This window comes from Bombus pyrosoma, linkage group LG16 (assembly GCF_014825855.1).
Source record: "Bombus pyrosoma isolate SC7728 linkage group LG16, ASM1482585v1, whole genome shotgun sequence".
Classification (NCBI taxonomy): Eukaryota; Metazoa; Arthropoda; class Insecta; order Hymenoptera; family Apidae; genus Bombus; species Bombus pyrosoma.
The window spans coordinates 1,662,764-1,684,449 of NC_057785.1; the positions used below are offsets into that span (position 1 = coordinate 1,662,764).

At 28.9% G+C, this 21,686-nt stretch overlaps 1 protein-coding gene across 1 annotated transcript; it reads left to right on the top strand.

Moving 5' to 3' along the window:
• Positions 1-4,068: 4,068 nt before the first annotated feature.
• On the top strand, positions 4,069-18,941 carry LOC122576215 (monocarboxylate transporter 13-like). Its single transcript, XM_043746155.1, has 6 exons — positions 4,069-4,488; positions 15,160-15,416; positions 15,828-15,954; positions 16,530-16,709; positions 16,864-17,027; positions 17,241-18,941. The coding sequence occupies exons 2-6, from the start codon at positions 15,203-15,205 to the stop codon at positions 18,272-18,274; spliced, it is 1,719 nt and encodes a 572-aa protein (XP_043602090.1). The 5' UTR covers positions 4,069-4,488; positions 15,160-15,202; the 3' UTR covers positions 18,275-18,941.
• The last annotated feature ends 2,745 nt before the right edge of the window (positions 18,942-21,686 follow it).

Here is a 21,686-nt window from a genome sequence, read left to right on the forward strand (position 1 = left end):
TTGCCATAATTTTTCTAGTGTTATGTAAGAAATTGTTTTTACTCTTAAAATAATAGAAATTAAGTTATTATAAACAATTTCGTGTTTGCTCTTATGATTATTAAGTGTATACTCAATATATCTATATTTTTTTATATTAAATACATGTACGATTAAAGTATATTCATATGCCATTAATTACTATATTGTAATAATATATCAAAGTTAATTATTTTATACAAATATAAAAATTCCAAGGCTAATATAAAATACAAGAATTATATTTATTTTTGTAAATTGTAATGTATTTGTAACAAACTTTTACACGTAATTGATATATAAGTTTAGTATGTGTTCATTAACATCTAATAAATAGTAATACAAAAATAGATAATTGTATTCACTCTTACAACGAAATTGTAACAAAAAATTAATAAAAACATTATAAACTAAGTAATTATAATTTGTTGGATATCTACAGTTGAATATCGTAAATAATAATTAATCATTTTATAAATCTACTATTATTATTATGAATTGATTATATAATAATTATAAAATATATTAGCATTCAAATAATTTCTTTTTAAGGGTACAAATATAATTAAAAAATAAATTATTTATTAGTCAACTGAAATCAACTTCGATCACATTCGAACGAGTTTCTACAAGACTTTTATTCATTAACCTTCTCTGATAATAATAGCGTTCCCCGAATTATTATTTTTGCAAAATAGATTTTGCAAGAATATTTTACCTTAAAAACAATTTCTATACAGAAAATATGCAAAAAATTAGATATATAGAGAAAAAGGAAATTAAGCAATTGCATATATGTACCACGTATTTATAGATTGCAATTTTATTACTCGATTAGGTTATATTTCATGTTCACGTTATTAATACAGCTCTATTATCAATATAATAAAATCGGACAATTTAATATTGTTATTTGATAAAAGAAATAATAACGATAAGTTTTACACAACGGAACATTCACCCTAATTTAGTCAGTAAGCAACTGGCACGCAAGGTGGTCAAACGGGATTCCCATCGTGGCTATTCTTAACCAGACCAGGCTAATATTGAATCCGCTCAATTACTTCCAGCTACACTAGCATCAGCAATAAATATAACTGTTATTACGAATTTTTAATTTCTTTTCGCATCCATTACACACTCACATGAATGAACGGCGCTATATAGAATACATTTATTTTTATTCTGTTTCGTTAAATGACGTTACGTGTACAACTTTCATTTTACAAAAAACACCTGAAGCGAAAACAGATTTTACGTTTAGACGCTAATAAGTTTCTCACACGTCAATGTACGTCTATGGACAGCGTACAACGGGAAATATATACAGACAAGAAAAAAAACCAGCAATTATTGTAATAATTATGTAAACAATTTCGTTTTACACGATAACATTAAAACAGTAGCTCATGAAAGAAATTTTTTATAAAACATTTTGAAATTCCATCAATACTGTAATAAGACTCAACTGTCATGATTATATCGATAGCATCTGAAAAAAATTTGAAAAGATTACAAAACCTTCAGTTTAAGTATATATATTTCGTACAAATCGCACAAATCACAAACGTATGTAATCAATTATCCATTATATTAATAAGCTCTAACATTCACTGGAACCATCTTTACGATTTATTATTTATTTAAGATGGCTCAAATTTGATCAATATAACTCAATACAGTGTTAATGAAATCTCAAAATATTATATAAAGTTACATGTTACGCATACATACATAAAAGTTTTTTACGATAAGTATTCATATACTTTCGTGAATCATTGTATGTAATATCTTACAAAAAACGATATTTGCGGTATTTAAGTCAAACAACATTTTTTATGGTCCGTAAAAATTATTATAATACCGTATCGTTATTAAGAAGTAAAAATAAAACGAAGTACAATGGCTACAAAAAAAGAAAAAAGAAAAGAATTAGCAAATAACCTTATTTTTCAATGAATCATTTTTTTATCAGAATGTTCATATGTTCATTCAATTTTCATAATCATCAAAGTTTCGCTGTCACATGAAACGTACCACTAAATAATACAAAATGTAATCCACTTGTATCTAATTAATTAATTGATAAATTTAAAAAGATATGCAAATACTTTTTGTAACTACTGTATAAAATGAAAAGAAAGATTTATATACAAGGATCTCGGCAGTACATTTTTATTTGCCCAAAGAGAAGAGAACAACGTCGGGACTTCTCGGTAAGAAGAAAGACGAGCTGGGAAGAAACAAGATTGCGAGGAAGAAGAATGCCCAGGTTAAAAATAGCAGCGCGCATTTTCAAATAAAAAGTGATAAGCAACCTGCAGGATAACGATTAAGGAGGAGGGTAAAGAAGGGAGCGCGAGAGGGAAAAAAAGGAGCAATACCGACCGAGCAGAAGGAGATGACCAGTAAAAACGGTCTGAAAGAACGTTCGTTGGTAGAAAGAAGATGTACAAAAGCAACCACATCTGTACAGTAGGTGGAGAGAGCAGAGAGAAGAAAGAATCTCCCCGATATCTTAGCTTGGCCCACTGGAATAATATATTGGCTATAACGTATGGTGGTCAAGCTTGGCTCGGTGTTGGTTCGAATAAAGGTGAGAACCGGTGGTGCGTACAGGGTCTGGAAGGAGGAATCTCCCACCCTGTGTAACTTTTACCCGTGTATTTCGCATGGTTTACTGGTTATACGATCAAGTGCATCTAGCACCAAACCGCTAAGTAAACCTGCTCTATCTCCCGCCACGAGACTGCAGCATGATCGAAATACACATTTGATCGAAATTATCGTACGTAATCGGTGAATATTTTTTGATAAGGATAATAACAAGATCGTGGTTGCAACCTGGAGAGAATTTCGCGATAATCGCGTTTCAGGATCCGTACCTACGCTTACGATACGCACGCGATACGCGTATGTTTGTGTGTAACGTTGCAGCAGTAAGCAAATTGTGATGTAATGGAAACGCGACCGATTCCTATGAAAATGTACGAGTTTTACCGAGTTTCACTAGTCGCGCGTCTATATAAAATCTCTACATTTATATAAGCAAATGTATGTATTTATATAAGCAATGCAAATCGTTATTGTTCATATTTAGTGTTTAAACCAGTTATTCGATACAAGGTCTTTCTTTCTATTTCTAAATTTCATTCAAATTCTCAGTACTTTTGATAGAAATTATTCCGTATAGTATATCTAAAATAGTAAAACGTTATCATGCGCAAAGAGAAACGTGCATCCATTCACCACCATCTGCTTTCCTCTAGGCATTATATAAACGTACGTATCAATGTAAAAACGTTGTTTTCGCGTGTTACACTTTGAATAATGTATAATGTAGTTTCTCATTCTTTTTATGTCATAGATACGATCGTTTTCAATAGATCTTCGTTTTGTTCGATACTATCGATTGTACATACAATAGCTCATGAAGTATTTATGTATATATTATGCATGTTATATAAAAATGAAACACTTTGAAATTCGATTAGCATTGTAACGAGAGTCGACTATTTACGTATTATATGTTTAAGATGATTAATCATGATCTATACTAGTCTCGAATTAAATATACGTTAGCAGTAACTATATTGTAACTATCTTCAGATTGGTTTCAAAGACCAATATAATCATCATCATGTCTCATTACAGTGTTAATGAGATTTCAGTGTTTTATATTATACACACAGTTTCTATAACGTTCAAATACTTCCGTGAACCATTGTATATTGATAAAATATGGAATCACTCTTAAAATAAATACGTATAAAGGTAAATATTAGAATACATTTATTGCAAATATACATTTAGAAAAATATTCGTTTGAGTATAAATAGTTTTAAACATATAATTAATGTTAAATATGCCCTAACTAATATAATAATTGATTATTCAAATACTTAAATAATCTCTGTGAAGTGTATGCTTGCAATAAATATCAAATGAATTTTAATGAAATCTTTATGAAACAAAATATTGTATATGTATATTGATAAAAAAGTTTATAGAAGCGTTGAAATGCTTTAGTGAGACACAGTATATGAAACATTGTATCGAGATAGAGAAATAAGATATTCTATTGCTAAACGGTTGTCAGTGGCTGATGACAGATTTTACGGAGGACACCGACGGTGATCTATTAGTTCGGTGGTTGAAAGCTGTTGCACGAATGAAGACGCTTCGATTTATGATGCTGCGATATGCTAACCATTTTGGTTTGGTTAAAGTCGAGGGCAACCTTCGGGTGTCCCTCCGCCTCCAGCTTGAGCTGGACTGAAAGAAAAGGAAGAGGGAAAGGAACGAGTTCTTCAGTGCCTGTGCACAGTCTAGTTCAAGACTCACGATGATAGTGAACGTCCCGTGAAGATTCCTCCGGCCGGGCTGCCCTTCTCTGCCTAAACAAGAAAACTAGTGTCACCGAGCGTTGTGGACCGACCACCGTTTGCACAGGTCGCGGAACCTCTACAGGTCAGTGCACGTTTATCTTTCGGATGTGACTATAATCTCGACATCGCTTTCGCGAAATCGTTAAATCGCGAATCGATTTTTTCTACGCGGTTGACATTCGATCGCTTGACAGATTCGGATAGTTTGTTGACGTAGGAAACGTTTATCACCCATCATTGATAATTCTTATCTAACTTAAATAATGTGTTTAATTTAATCATTTCTTTCGTACGATTTTAAGAAGTTTCAGAATAATAGAAATTGGTATTTTTTTGTTAACTTTAGATATTTTATATAACTGACTGGTAACAACGATAATTGATAAGGATAGTATTTAGTATATTTCACGATTTTAGGAATTTTGTTAAAAGCGATAGTATTTGATATTTTTTTACGATTCAAAAATTTCGTCGATAATATTTAATAATTTCTATAATTCCCAAAATTTCATTAATATGGTATTTCATATTTTTTACTATTGGAAAAGTTTGATTAATAACTATAGTATGCAATACCTTGTATAATTTAAAAAATTTCGGCACGATAACGATCATCCATAATGATAGCATTATGTACTTTCGATCGTGTTTTAATTTTTAAACGAATTTAATTTGTTTAAGTGAATGGAATTAGATTGGCCATTGCAATTATTCGTGTCAAACTTACGTGAAACGAATGTTACACGTAAAAAATACGTAAAATCCTGCTTTTCAGGTTTCGCTGCGTTTTCCCGATCGTGTAAATATTGTTACGTTTTAAATCATCTCGCTAGGCTCATAAAATTTTGAACGGCTCGACAAAGTTACGATTCTGTGATGAATGTCGATACGTGACATTTTTTGCCTTTCTTGAATTACGTGTTGTGTTTTGAAAATACTGAAAATGGTGCACGACCATTGTTATACGTACACAGATATGCTAAATATTTCAAGATCATTTTATCTGGCACAAAGTTACTTTGAAATAATTATAGGTTAGTTTGTTTGAATTAAAGAATTATCTTCATTTAAATTATTTCATTATTTCACTAGCAAAAGTGAAATAAATCTTTATTTTGTTTTTATTTGAATAAAATGGAATATAAGTTTCCAAGTAATAATATCTGATCCTATTATGCCAAGAGAGTTAAAAATACAAATTTCCTCGCGCCTATACGCAGGCTAGTGCAATTAATATCCAAGACTAATTGAAAGGAGAACAATTCTGAGAGCAAATGCTGTTACGTTCTAAAATAATTGGGTTTTATTGTTTATGACTGAGATAGATGCAAAATACAGCATTAAAAACTCTACCTTTATACGTTGCACCGTTTTAATATTAATTTTAATTTGTTAGATCTAAAATAAAATTACTTGTTGAAATAACGAATTGGTTCATTAATTATGATTCGTTGTTTGAAATTATCCTCCATTCTTTCTTAAAACTTCACGTTCATTTGTTATTTTGCTTAAAAAAATTCATTAACTAAGGTAATAAAAATTGTTTGAGAGAATAATTGATTTGATTTCGATATATAATGAAATAGAGTTACATCTTGAAAAAATCATAAATCGGCTGAATCATGTTTCGTTAGTTGAAGTTGTTATCTTTCAGTTTTATATAAAATATGTAAAATTTGCTCCGGGTCCTGGTTATAGCGTGCGAGAGACTTAAGTCATTGAGACCCGAGTACTCGCTTTTCTTTGGCTGCACGTAACGTGAATTCTACAATCTACTACAGCTGCACGTGAAACTAATCTTGTTCGAAAGAACTCAGTTAAAAATCTCGTACGAGCTGTTTGTCAGCATATATGTAATTACGATTGCTTGAAATTATACAGTTGAAGTATAAAAAGTGGGATCGCCAATTATTCGAAGAACGACTGGATGTGCATAAAGCTATTTTAGATTGATTAAATCTTTGATTAATGACAGTATTTTTACATATCTTAGATTTCGAATCGAATTACGACAAATTGCGACTTTTATTTTTATCAATTTACATTCGTACTTTTTACAAATTGTAAAAATTTTGCGACTTTTAATTGTGTTTGAAGGAAGTAAAAAATGAAATAATAAATTTGTATTTTATAATTTAATTTAATATCATATTTTATAATTTCGGTTTATTTATGATAAAAATTAATAAATCGAATATATATCTTTAGTAAAAGAAGATTCTCGTAAAAATGTTACAACTTTTGTAATTGTATAATTTTTAATCTTTGTAAATGGAAATTGAAAAAGTGTTTAATTTAAACGATTGAAATAGTAAATTACAGTCTTTAGTCTTCTCGCGGTAAAAGTTAATAAATCACTAAAGATTGTGAAAAGTCGATAATTTGCCTATTAATTATTTCTACAAAAGAAAAATGCAAGAATTGTAATTTAGCTTCCAAGAAAAAAAGAAACTACCAAACAAATTATGTAATTAAGCGAACACGTTATTTGAGATTTCACGGTAAGATACTGTGTCGCAGACGATATTGTTTTCTCGCAAATGATTGATTGGCCGGCTTTCTCGCCAGCATCGATATTTTTACGCGAAAGTGATGTCCGAATTATTTTCTAGAATAATATTCTGAAATAACGATATTCTCGTATATTTAAAATATTTCTTAGTTAGAAATCAACAAATAAAAATATTACAAGTAATATAGTTAAATTACAGTTAATATCAATGTTACAATAGTATTACAATTAGTATTGCAACGCTATTTCTATAATTTGATAATATTTATTTGGTAATAATCGTATTATGAAAATATCGTTCATTTCGTTCCAAACATTTATATGGTATGAATAAACAAGAAGATTTTGCGTGTAACTTATTAGTCACACACAGTACTTGTTATTATAATCATCCAATAACTCGTCAGCCAACAATTTGCATTAAAATTTTCCTCGTGCAGAAATGATTTTTTCAGCAGGACGCGACACGTATCTGCGCGAGGAAAAGATGCGTCATCAGAATTTCTATTATCATAAATTGTTAACATTATTATATTTTCATGTTTAGTTATAACGAAAATTTCCATTAATTCTCGACTGTAACAAGTAACGAAGACCACCATTGTAGAATAACATTTCGTGGAAGAGATTATTTTTAGCGGGAGAGGATCTTCAAATTTTACTGTTTATAGAAGCAATTTAATCGACGACTATCTTCGGCATAGCTCATGTTGTTACGAAGGTTTTTTTCGAAGCAAATCATAGTCATTAATACAGAATCCCTTGATAGCTCTGCAAGAATGTTTTTCATTCTTTTGTTAGAGAAGGATAAAAAAGTATACAATTACAAAAATTGCAATGTTTTTATAATGTTTTCTCCTACTAAAACATACATATTTTTAATTCATTAACTTTTATCGTGAGGAAATTGGAAAGTATAAAATAAACATTTATTATTTCCTTTTCCCATTATTCAACCGTTTATGATCCTTTGATTTTCTTTGCAAAAGAATTAGAAATTATACAATTACAAAAATTATGAAAATATAATTTCCACGAGAATATTTTCTATTAACATCATATTTTTCTTTCATCAATTTCTATCATTTGTTTATTGCGCCAGAATATTGTCAAAGAAGTTTTTTCTTGCCATTTAGTACCGCCTTTGTTATTGCGGTACTTCCATCTTTTATTTGGTGTTGTTTTTCCATTCATTGCCATTTTTGTTGTGGCAATAAATCATTGTTTCTGATTAATCAATGTAATATATTTTTTTTAATTGCTTGATACCATTTCTCAGAATTGCCATATTCTTTTCTTGAGTATTAAGGCGTCATTTCTTATGATTGCAATATAGGTATTTTACTAGGTACTATTCTTTTTATTATCTAATACCATTGTTGGTATGAAATCTATTATTACTGTATTTATATAATTTTGTTACCATTTAGTGTCATTTTTGTTATTGCAATATTTCATTGATTTGTGATTTTCAAGCAAGTGACCGCCTCTTTATTTTTTTTACCACATTGCTTAAACTATTTAAGGGATCGTTTTTCATATCACTTTGGCTTTTATAGCCATTACCTGTGTCTTTTATTTTTTCTTAATGCCTGTTTTAAGGTTGATACTTATTACAGTATCACAGGAATAACAAGTCAATTTAACTAGCCACTATAGTACTCCTTTATTTCTGTTTACCTGATTGATGCTATAAAACGATTCATACTAATGATTCCCCGGTTGTTTTAGTGAGTAGAACTATTTTTATTATCAGAATGGAATATTCTTATGCATTCACGACGGTTATAAGTGTGCAAAAATATACAAGGAGATGCACAAATGCTAAAAATATATAAAATATATAAAATATCAAAAGTGAAATGCACATTATTATATTCAGAAAATAAAACATTCTTTTATTTGACCTATAGTACTTTATCTGTGTGTTGAAAAAAAAGGATTTGTATAAATATCATATCATACCACTTTTTATCATTTAATATCATTTCTCATAACATAAATTATTTTTTTATTATTTAGTACAATTTGTTATTGCAACATCTTTTTTATTGTAATACTTTTTCGATTTGCTATCAATGTCTGTAGCATTTATTGCCACTCCTTTGCAGCAATATTTCTTTCTTTTGTTATCAATTTTTGTACCATTTATTGCCATTTCTGTAGTAACATTTTTCTCGCTCGTTATTAACATTTATAAGTACCATTCATTGCCATTTTTTTCTGTTCCATGTTTGACATTAATGCATATGGAATTGACGTTTATGTTTAAATCGATATTCGATGTCACTTTTATCGTACAGTTATTTATAACTTAACATTACTTTTTTGTTGTTCTCAGTACCATTATCGTTATTGAAATTTTGTTTTACTATAATATACTGTTTCATAAATTCTAGGCGAAATAGTCTCGGTCCCTTATAACGGTTACGCAGCGTCAAGGTTTTACGTAATCATTTTAAGATACGAAATAAGTATCATAATTCTTTCCAAGGTCGTATTATACAAAAATATTCTACGAAAGGTCGAAAATTCGTAGAATATAAATTTTCAATTAATTAATTCATTTAGAAATATGTACTTTGGAATACAAATTTAAAAACGTGAATTTATTATATTTATATTGATTCTAGCATCGATATCAATAAATTAGCTGTTAATAATTCAAAAGAATCCTAGATTCTAATACGACAAGAAGAAAACAATTGAAAATCAGCAGAATAAAAGAAGTACCATAACATTATGTAGATGAAGGTATTTGGCTCTATGCCAAATATGTGACAGGAAATAGTCAGAATCGATCGAACATAACCTTAAAGGCTGCTCAATATATAGTCAATTTAGACCAGAAACACACATAAATAAAAACACTAGACAAATTATAAAAGCGAACACTGAAGAACATCTATGAAGGCTGTACTATTTCGTATAGATAGCAATGAGAATTAGTGCAATTTGCCTCGAGTACTAAGATAGCATATCTTCATTTAGGGCAATGTGTTATTATTAATTGCTAGTAATAAGAATAGGAATAAGATTCACAGAGATAGTACAAATCATCACTATACCAAAGTAAGATTCTTATTTATACGTATGTCTTATACTCATATACTTTGGTGATATTATTACTTTTTTATTTACATATATTTGTAACCCGTTTATTATCGAGGCTTGTAATGGGCGAAATCCTAACGCAAGAATAATAATAATAACATAAATAAATATTAGCTGTTGGTTGTGCTATTAATATCGATAAATTAGCCGAGGAAAAATGGTACTATTCGTGGAAAAACGTGAGAAAGAAAACGGTGGCAATAAGATTGTCTGAGTAGCGTAAGCTTTTATTTATTTGTCTCGTTACACGAGGTTCTTGAATCGTTTTCATAAAGGTCAAATAACGTTAGAGGAGGAAATACCACTGTAGTTAAAGTTAGCGGCAATGCCTCGGGCAATACGACGATTCTAAAATGACCGACGTTAAGTGACGCTGAAACAGACCTCTAAGAATGTAAAGAACTTCTTAAATATCCCGACTTTGCACCTCTTACAGCTTATGGCTCTTTATGCAAAAACAAGTCCTGCAGGTTATACCATACTTGTGCTGATATTGCTCAATACGGATATCTATAAATACCATCGTCTTCACCCGGGTTCATTTTGGTAAAAATTCGAAGACCTTAAACTTTTTGTCTCCGCTTCCATGTTTTTCCAACTAGAATTTCTACGCATTATGCACGTTATTACAGTAATAATTAATGGGATTTTCTTTCTTTCTTTCTTTCTTTCTTTTTTTTCTCTTTGACGAAATCGATGACATGACGCGTGACGAGTGAGGTAGGATAAAAACGCAAATATTGAAAAAGTATTTATTAGGACATCTCTATGCTTGCTCCATTGACGCGCAATTTTAACACGTTCAAGTACGTTTAGCGAAGCGTCAATTGCTTCGTGGTAATTAAAGTCTCGTGTTGCCACTGAAAACTATTTCTCATGCGCGGAAAAGGTGACCAATTATTATTTGAATGCCGTCACGTACGGATTCAAATATATATTTTATTTGATCTTCGTCAGCGCAAATTTTGGACAGAAATTTGTTCTCATCGAATTTCCCTACGAACTTCCTGCATTTAACGTGTTAAAACATTTCGACGAAAATATGTTTGTTCGATAACTTGCCGTTAATTTACTGTGTATTTAAAGGCTTCGTATAAGCGTTGAAACGTGTCGTATTGCATCGACACCTGGAAATCTGCATCAGTTTCAGTTTATGGTATGATAACAACGTTGAAACAAGTGTTTCAAAATGCCCGATTATTTTCCAACTACGGTATTATTATCGATAATAGGAGGTTGATCATAAAGAGCAAAAAATTGTAGATTAAACAGAACTAGGTAAGAAGATAGATAATTGAGAGGAACACATTTTCTTTAGCGTTTATTGTAAGAATTGAAAACGAACGAACCGAATAATTATAAAAATTATTTGCATACGGATGATTCTGCTTTTCAACATCTATTGGATGAAGTTCGCCTAAGGATCGAAAAACAAAATACAATGATGAAGATCTACTGCAAATTATATTCGGTATCGGTGCCACCCTTTGTACGTTGAAACCTGCGCTCCAATTGAGCCTTGCTCATCGACTATACCGGGATTCTAATTCCTCGCATAATCGATACAAGTCGTTTCTGATGCCGATTTGCCGATACCGAATTACGTAAATTGCAACATGTATCATGAATCCTAAGTATCTATGCATGCATCGCAACATGTTTCAACGTGTATAGGGGCCTTCAGGGATGTATGACGTGACTGTCGATGTGATGGAAATTCTCAAGCATTTTATCTGTGAAAAAAAGGAAAAGAATGGATTCGTGTTTTAAAAAATTAAAACATTCTGAAGCTCTTTCCATACTTGTTTCAAGAAAGGTAGCAGTTTTGTAGGATGCTCGAAAATCTTCACGAATGGCTATATTCCTTACATTGAATTTATCCACTTTGAATGTTCTAATGCAATTTAAATACAATGGTATGACGGTTATTTGAAATGGCATGGAATAAATTTATATTTGTTACGGGTTCGAGTGCTGTGTTCGTCACGATTGCATCAAAGTTCATCTATTTTTATTAGGCCGTTGTGCGTTCGTTGCACGTAAATATAGAAATCGTGTCTTTGTTGTTTACTTCACGTAATCATCAATTGTAACCGGAGCACGTTTACCTTACGGTTTCATTGAACGCGTGTTCTAATGAAAATTGCATTTATTCCGGACAGGCAAGTGCGTAAGGCATTCTGCATGCGACATCGCCAACGGATCAATCTAAAGTAACATTAGATTCTGAAACTATGCATAGTATGTTAGAAAATCTCTAATATCTAAATTAACTATTGTGACGAAATGGGGAATATGTTACAAATGTGCATTTAAAAAAGTATGTATTAAGATATGTATAAGACTTCGTTAACCGGTTCATAAATATTAGGGCACTTGCTAAACTTATATAGAACACGACAATTCTAGTTCTAGATTGTTAAACAAATAATTAATCGATAAATTAATTAGATCGTGATAAAATACCTGACATAATACACTTACGTGATATTTCTTGTTCCAATCATTTTTCTAATACCATAAGATTTCTCTATTTTTAATAGCAATACATTTATCATATAGTGATATGATCTCGAAACTGTGTTCTATGAAATTATCGATGTTATCTGTGTAATAATTTGTATAACTGCATATAATGAATGTCGAATGTTCTATAATAAATTTGTATCTATGAAAATGAATCAATCTAATTTAAAAATTGAATTTTTTAATTTTCGTTGTGAAATTATGTTACAGAAACTGGTCAAAAGTTCCTCATGTTTTCTTCCTTTTTTTAATATTCTTTTTTTGTTACTGACAAAATTTATAGAATTCTACCAAGTTCTACGTTGAATACACAAATTATATCATTCAACAGAAACAATATTTATCACGAATATTTTTCCTAATCAGATTATAATAAATTTCAAAGATAATTCTAACTTCCTCGAATTAATCAATTCTTTGAAAGTTTCGATTATCATTCTACTTACAATAATGTATGCCTGCTATTTACAAGACAAGTCAGCAAAACGTTTCAACTGAATTAATTTTTGTGTGATAATATTGATGGATAGTAGTTTGTATAAAACTACAATGTACGCTATACTATAATTGGGGATAATTAGTACAATAATTGAAAATAACCAACAACTGTATTTACAATTTAATGGCTCATTTATTGCACACCTGGTTATTTGTTCAGAAATACCACACTAATTAACTAATATATAGATACCTACAGTATACCTATGAGCTATTGTATTTGGTACAGGAGACACATCAATATCTTTTATTGAATTATCTTCATATAAATTCAAATAACAATCTATTATATAAATTACACATAGTATAATTATTAAATATTCATTTCATAAAGTTTTCGTGAAATGGGAAAAAATGTCTGAAAAGATCTATCCGAATATTTCTTACATGACTTACGAAAGATAAAATAAGTTATGTAATTGGGATAGTATGCGTTCGTATGACAAATGCAATTGCACAATGCGAAATTTGTTTGAAAAGTTCGAGTAAAATCTGTCATTCTCTTTTTTCAGTGCGCATGCGCAGACGTGTACGCAGATGCGTGCGCGTTGCCACGTGACTATTCCATTCAATTGCATATGGATCTGTGGATATGTGTCGTGTAATTATGGCATTACGTATAAACTATTTTTGCTACCGTTCAGTATGACTAATTTCACGAAAAATTATATGGAATTACATGAACCTAACACCATATTCCTTTTGCAAATAAAATAACTTGGAAGATGGAAGGGAGTATAGTACTAATATATGTACGTATATAAATAATGCAAGAAATAACGCGATATGTTTTGTTTTCCTAGAGAAACATAGCTATATCACGTTCACTTCATACTTCAGCCTTGTCCTACATACCTGAACGTAGAAATTTTGTTTATACTTATATTCTGAAATTTCATGGTGTATTATGGTAAATGGTATATTTCGTATTAACTACTTTTATCTTCATAAGACAGAATACGTATATACTTCGTGAAACACAATTTAAAACATGAATTATTTAATTATTTGTTAACCGATGTAAGAAATACAATGAAGACAGATATTTTAATATGGTTATATTTATGATATTCATATATTATTAGTTTAGTATACATAGCTCATTTTTTATGTGAAATATTACATTCGTACCAATTATTTCAAGAAATTTGTTCAATATCGCAGAAAAGGGACAGTTTGCGTTACGTATGATGTATGGGACAATTGAACGTGTTAAGCATGTTATTAGTTTTACGACACAAGAAGAAAAACTAAATTACTATCTTAAGCGTTCGGTATTTTCTGTTTTATAGTAACTGAAGTACTGTAGTTTTATCCTTTAGGCTGGATATTAAAGGAACATTGAGAACAATAGACAATTTTGACCAAAAGACTTCCTAGTTATTGTTGACAGGCATTTGAATCACGTGGACTATTGTAATAGTAATGGATTCCGATTATAAAATAGAATTTTCTCATTACGTAGAACTCTATATTTACTGACTATTATCTAGGAAATTATATTATTTTTCTGTATTCTATTGATTATTTAACAACTATATTTATTAATTCTAAAATCTTATTCATGGTTTTATTGACTACAAATTTGACAACAAAAAGGATTATCCCTTTCTTCGCGTTCACTACAAATATTCCACCTGCGCATCGTAAAATGGGGCAAATGAATGGAGAAAATCTCACAATGAGTTAAAAAGCTTAGTGAATTTCTTCTAGTGAAATCTATAAAGTTTAAATATAGTTTTTTTTAATATTTCTTACCCTAACTTTTTAAACATTTTTGTAAAAATATAATAATGAAGATTGTGGGACTCATTTAATAGAAGCGAGTAAAATATTTTTTGTTTAATCTTTCAAATAATTTTTCACTTTTCCTGAGAAGCTTGCCTGAGTTGCGTCATTTCCGAAATACATTTTTCGTTGATAATTTAAAAATATCGAATTATCACTGTCGGTAAAATAGGGCGCGCTACTATTCTTAACTCCAATAAGAGAGCGCTACCTTTACCCGCTTAATTGATCAGGTCTGGACCATTTATACAAGGACCATTGTTTAATATACTTTATATCTGTAACTATCTAATGTCATGTTTCGTATAATTACAGATCAATCTAATTGAGTGCTTTTCACCACGTTCTCCACGCTAGCATGACGACGAAGAGTGTAAAAACGAAATTAGTCCCGCCGGATGGAGGATGGGGATGGGTCGTCCTCTCTTCAGCTCTTGTCGTGAACCTCCTTATTCCGGGTACCGTGAAATCGTTTGGTGTCCTCTTCGTCGAATTTCTTCACGTTTTCAAATCCACTTCTACCGCCGCCTCATGGATGCCAGCTTTATGCTACTTTTTATACAACTCTTTAGGTAAGTCAATTTTTACATTTATACATTACATATATTTTCTTATTGCAAATTAATTGAGAAGTAATAAGATGTCTCATCTCATGTTACTGTTATAGCTACTAAAATTAATAAACTACATAATGATTGTTTATGCTATAAATTAAATTACATCATTATGTTACTGTTAAACATCGTTCTTCCACATTTTTAAAAACTCTCAATGAATAATTTGTTGAAATTTAACATAAATTTTTGTAGACTTATGAAGGAAAGTCACTGCATTTTTTTCTAACCTATAGATGTTTGTAAATAAAATAAACTTTCAAGTAAATTCTCAGATATACATGACTCATCATAGTTTTACTATTTAAAATCATATTTTGCTCTGTCAATACAATATTAAGATTAGATAAAATAAATGATATCTTATAGGTCCACTATCCAGCATTTTATCAACTAGGTACTCCTACAAAACAGTGACCATCATCGGCGGCGCGTTTGCTGCTAGCGGGATGATGCTGAGTTACTTTGCTAATTCAGTTTCCTATTTATACGTTAGGTATAATAAAATCATCTTAAGAACCTTGACATTTTATTTTGATAAAATAAAAAAATTATGAAAACAAAATTTTCTGTTTAATAGATAAATATTCAATCTCGCTTAAATTTCTAGTAAGGAAGCTTTAAAAGTAAAGATTACGAACGCCTAGTGAATAGCAACACACTGTACATCAATGTAACTTTTTAAATGAATGCATCCCAAATACATACTTACTACACATGTATTTTGGTGTAATAGTAGAAAAATTTTTGTAAAGCATTTATAAGAAAATTTACGAAATAATCAATTTGTTTATTAAAATTTTTTAAAAGAATTTATTCACTTCTTATACACTTTTAAGTGAATAACGTGTGTGACAGATTGCTCATTTACAGGCGCCCACAATCTTTTCTAAAACTTTATTATCAAAAAATAAGGGTGGTCGGACATATTATTTATTAAACAAACAAAATGTTTCTTTTATCATTCAAAAATTTGTTCATTATCACTACAATTTATTGTAATAGTAAAATTAAATATATAGAAAAAAAAGAGAGCTAATAATTTTATAATTTTATAATTTATGAATACAGCTATGGCTTGATGGTTGGAATTGGTGCTGGACTAACGTTTCCACCAACAGTGTATATTGTAACTTCATATTTTGAAAGGCTTCGAGGTTTCGCAAATGGCTTGTGCATCTCTGGTAGTGCAATTGGAACTATCGTATTACCACCTTTTCTACAGTATCTTCTTGACTGTTTTGGATATAGGTAATGTATCTTTATATATTGAATAGCATGTGCATAATTTATGTCACTTAAAAAATCTAATCAAATATGATCAAATATCATTAAATTAAGTTAAGTCATTAAGTTAAGTTAAAATACATATTTTCAGAAATTTACATTTTCATTACATTTTTAGAGGTGCAGTATTAATCATGGGTGCACTCACACTAAATACATTGGTATGTGGTTTACTATACCATCCTGTTGAACAGCACATGATCATGGTACCAGTAGAAGGAGGAATTGATAATCAAGGATTAACCATAGATGAACCAGTCCCCCATAAAAAAAAACCAACAGGTAACTTAGTATTGATTAATTAATACGCTACTAAGGAACATAATAATCTAAATGAATCAGAAGTATAAAAACTGAATGGGTATTTAAAAATATATATTATATTGTACATATAATGTGCACATTTGAAATATTTTAAATTTGAATATTTTTATGACATTAAAAAGATAATTTTTTGAGATGAGTTGTAAAATTAAATTTTGGATCTTTTCAAAGCATCCAGCATAATTGAGAATGAAACATCATGCAGCAACACAAGATCAAAGAAAGAAGAAAGTTCTGGAACTGAAAGTATAATGAATAACTCTAAAGTAAATCCTTGTTTGAAAGATAAAAATGAGGATAAAGGCGGTGAAGCAAAGAAAAAAAATACTTCCGAAAAAGGCTCTAGTTTGAACAAAGAGAAAGAAGATACTGTAAACTGTCAAAACGTGGATTCTTTGCAAAGAGAAAGTAATACTTCTGAAGTTCTTGTAACTTCCAATAAATTAAAAAATGAAAAGCTGGAGTTGAATAACACATCATTGAGTAAGAACAGAGACGAGAAGTTGTTTGAAAGTTCGAAAAGAGAATTAGGAGAATTATCAGAAAAATCAATATCTGGAACATCGTTGACTAAGGTTGAAGTAAAAAATAAACGACAATTTTTTGACTTGAGTGTACTTAGAGATCCAATTTATTTAGTAATTCTCATTTCAAACTCTACCTCAGCTATCAGCAATACCAATTTTATGATCTTACTGCCTTCATATGCTATCTCACAAGGATTTGATAAGAATTCCTCAGCGTTACTTTTATCAATTGTTTCTGCTCTTGATTTAGTTGGACGAATCAGTGGTGCTTCATTATCAGATATCGACTTTGTGCCAAAGTATTATTATTTTGTTGGTGGTCTGGGTACCAGTGGAATAGCTTTGGCATTATTACCTATGGCAACAAGTTATACAATGCTTTCTTTCTTTTGTGCATTGTTTGGATTGTCTTCAGGCATGTACATTGGTATCACAACAGTAATTTTAGCAGATATGCTTGGCACAGAAAAACTTAGCTCGTCGTACGGGATATCTTTATTTGTTAATGGAGTTCTTCAATTAATTGGTCCACCTATATGTGGCGTTATATTTGAAACAATAGGATCATATAAACCCATATTTCTAGCTTTTGGTATTATACTTATTCTTGGCACTGCATTATGGGCAGCCGTACCTCTTATAAAAAGGAGCAACAAAAAGTCTTTACAAGTTGTATAATATTTCATAATTACTAGTTTCTATAATGAATATTGCATAAGTTTAAAAATTATAAGGTATTATAGACTTGTTAATAACAGCATTATAACTGCCATTTAAACCATACAGTTTTTTTTAGAAAATTTTTCATTTTTAATCGTTTAAAGTCGCAAGTTAGTCTTTTTATTCACAGATCTATAGTAATACATCATTAATTATATTATTATAGTATTATCATTCCGAATACTGATACTGATCTAATTTTATTTGTGTATATTGACTTATACTTAATAACTTATAGTTTAGTTATCAGTGAGTTTACTATAGTTTTATTTAGATATAATAAGGAAAGAATATTTAGAAAATAAGATAGTTGAATTATTATGCATAATTCTATTATCATTAAATAACAACAATTAATGATACATAGTGAAAAACTTAATTATTTTACTGTTATGGTTGTAAATGGGCATATATGCAGTCATATTTGATGTTAATAGTGAAATTATATGGAGAAGATAAAAGTAGAAATAAGAATATATTAACTTTACGTTTACGTATTAATATAAAATTTATTATATGATTTAAAATTTTAAGTCATGATTACATATCAATCGTACTGTATACAATTCCAAAACAAACAATTATAGCAACAAGGATATTTTAATATAATCGGTATAGTAATGCACAAACGTAACTTTATTATGATATCATTAAAGTTTAACGTCTCAAGTTTACCAGCCATTAATGAAATTGAATCATTATGATTTTCTAATAATTAAATAATGCTTGATAATTTTTGCTAAAATTGACAAAAAAGATTAATATTATGTTTAAATAAAGAAAAAAATAAAAATGAATTTACTATTTGTGAGAAAGCTTTTTAGGAATTTATAATTATACCAAAGTATTCTTTTGTATACTATTATCAATTTTCAATGATTTCTTGGTGCTTAAACTTGTTGATATAGTAATTTCGTCCAATATTATAGTACAATTTATATACAATGTATTACTAAGTTACACATGTCTTTCCAGAAATGTCGTACATTAATACATGTTAAGTAGAATTGTTATTGTGCAATACTTTTACTATTACTGAAATTTTTCTAGCTAGTTTCAATATATTTTTATATACTTAACTGTAAGGAGATATATTTTAAATAGGCTACTTTAAGGACATTTTTGAAAGTTTCCTGTGAAGAAATGTATATATAGTTATTGATATTTTAGCTACCTAAAAGTAAAAATTATAATCCATTACTATTAATATCATAGATAATCAGAGATTACATATCATAGCTGTATTGTCCATCACACTTTGTCTGAAAATTCTTCCAAAATGATGGTACTAATTAAGCACAACTTACAATTAATCAACAGAAATGATTAAATGTAGATTTATCTTAATCCTTGCACATATAGTTACTTTTTTACACAATATGGTGCTAATTAGTAATATGAAATTTGCTATTTAAGACTTGCGACTTCTATAAGCTGTAAAAAGTAAGACTTGTAATATTGATCCAAGAGTAGTTTTGTCAATTTTTTAAATTTGGCTAAAATTCACTACTTCCAAAATATGTTTTTAAAACACTAAATGTCCAAGAAATGTAAAAATTCCAAAGTTGACATTTTTTCGGTCTTTAAAAGTAGTACAGTCTCTTAAATAAATAAGTCACCTTTTATAGATGGTCTGAATTTTTGGATAGATCACAGAGACATAAAGGTCTTCAAAATTCGAATGCTGTACAAGTTTTATTTTTCCAGAAATATTAATCCAATACAAACTGTAATAGTTCTAATTCCAATTTTAGTACTAAATATGTTAAAGAGACAAAGACAATGATATAAGTAAATTGTTACATTATTTATGTCATTGTTTACATCATGAAAAGTATTGTATTAGTAGACTTATTAGAGAATCTTTTTACTAGGAGAAATTAAAAATTACTAGGTTCTGTTTATTATATGTGCATAGAAAATTTTAATTATATATTTATACCAAATACTCAGCTGTTTCTATTTATGTTAGCTATAGATTTTTCCATGTATTACAATATCATTAATCACCGATGATCTGGATTTCTGTGCACATACTCTCTGGTAAAAATTAATTTCTTCATTTTTGTACAAACGTGATGCGTCAATACGCATTAAATTTTTTAGTTCAAGTTTTTATTTGAATACTGGTTCATATTTTAAGAAACAAAAAAGTCATCTATATATTGCAGTATATATACTTACTATAGTTTTCTTTTAGAGTTAATTGAACAAGATTTTTGTATTGTAGAGAAAATTTCTGATTTTTGTAATGATATTAAGAATGAATGCGAATGATTAAGTGTTACAAATGTAATTTTTATATCTGAGTAGCATTTATTTAAAATAATTTGTAAAATAATCAGACATTATGATTACAAATAATAACAATGGAATGTAGAGAGAAAAAGTAAGAAAAATAAGAAAGTATTATCAAATGTATTTTCTACTGAAAATAAAGAGAATTATATCTGTATATAATGTCTTTACATACATACTATATGTAAAATATTTCACAGAAATTTTAACTTTCTGCACGTTTCTTAAAAAATGTTTTTTATATTCCTTTTCACATTACTTAAAGAAATCTTAATGTACAATAATTTTAAATAATATAATATTAAATACTATAAAATACTTTACAAAATTATACTAAAACAATTATCGAAATATTTATTAACTGCAATTATTTTACGTTATCACTAAAATACTATTTTTATTGTCATAGACATTTGCTCTCTTAAAATTTATGTATGAACTGTAATCAAAATTTATTATTTATTATAGAAAGTAATGAAATTTGAATACTTATTCAGCAGTTAAGTATGGTATTTTTATTATTTTTTTTTAATAATGTGTAATTATATGATTTAGATGATATTTTAAGTTTATTAATAATTAGAAAATAATTTTAATTACTATTGTTTTACATTACAAGTAGAATTATATGTATTTGATTTCAGGTGCTATTATGTAGTCATTGTGATTCCCTATATGAATCATATTTATGTTCCTTCTAGCATGCCTGATGTTTCTTTTCAGTATTGATATTTAGGAATATCATTGATATCTGCTCAATTTCTTTTTTAATTTCTTTTTATATGACATTTTATATTTCCTTTTATGTAAATTATATCTTTGTAATGATCCAAAATAAACTGTATTTTACTGAAAATGTAATATAAACTGTTATTCAATTTCATTAAAAAAGATAAAATTAAAGTTTTCTAGTTCCATTAAGAAAAAATACTTAACGACAAAAAATTTTATAGAACGAATAGTATATATTTTGAAATTAATTTACTATTAAAAACAACCAAATATTAGAATCTTTAAAAAATACTTTAAAATACCCTAATAAACTACCTTAAAATACCTTCTAATTGCGATC

Bases quoted from the DNA above. Each gene is read 5' to 3' on its own strand.
- LOC122576215 (XM_043746155.1), top strand. From the start codon at position 15,203: ATGACGACGAAGAGTGTAAAAACGAAATTAGTCCCGCCGGATGGAGGA. The intron at 15,417-15,827 runs GTAAGTCAATTT...GATATCTTATAG, and splicing joins CTTTTTATACAACTCTTTAG to GTCCACTATCCAGCATTTTA. The intron at 17,028-17,240 runs GTAACTTAGTAT...ATCTTTTCAAAG, and splicing joins CCATAAAAAAAAACCAACAG to CATCCAGCATAATTGAGAAT.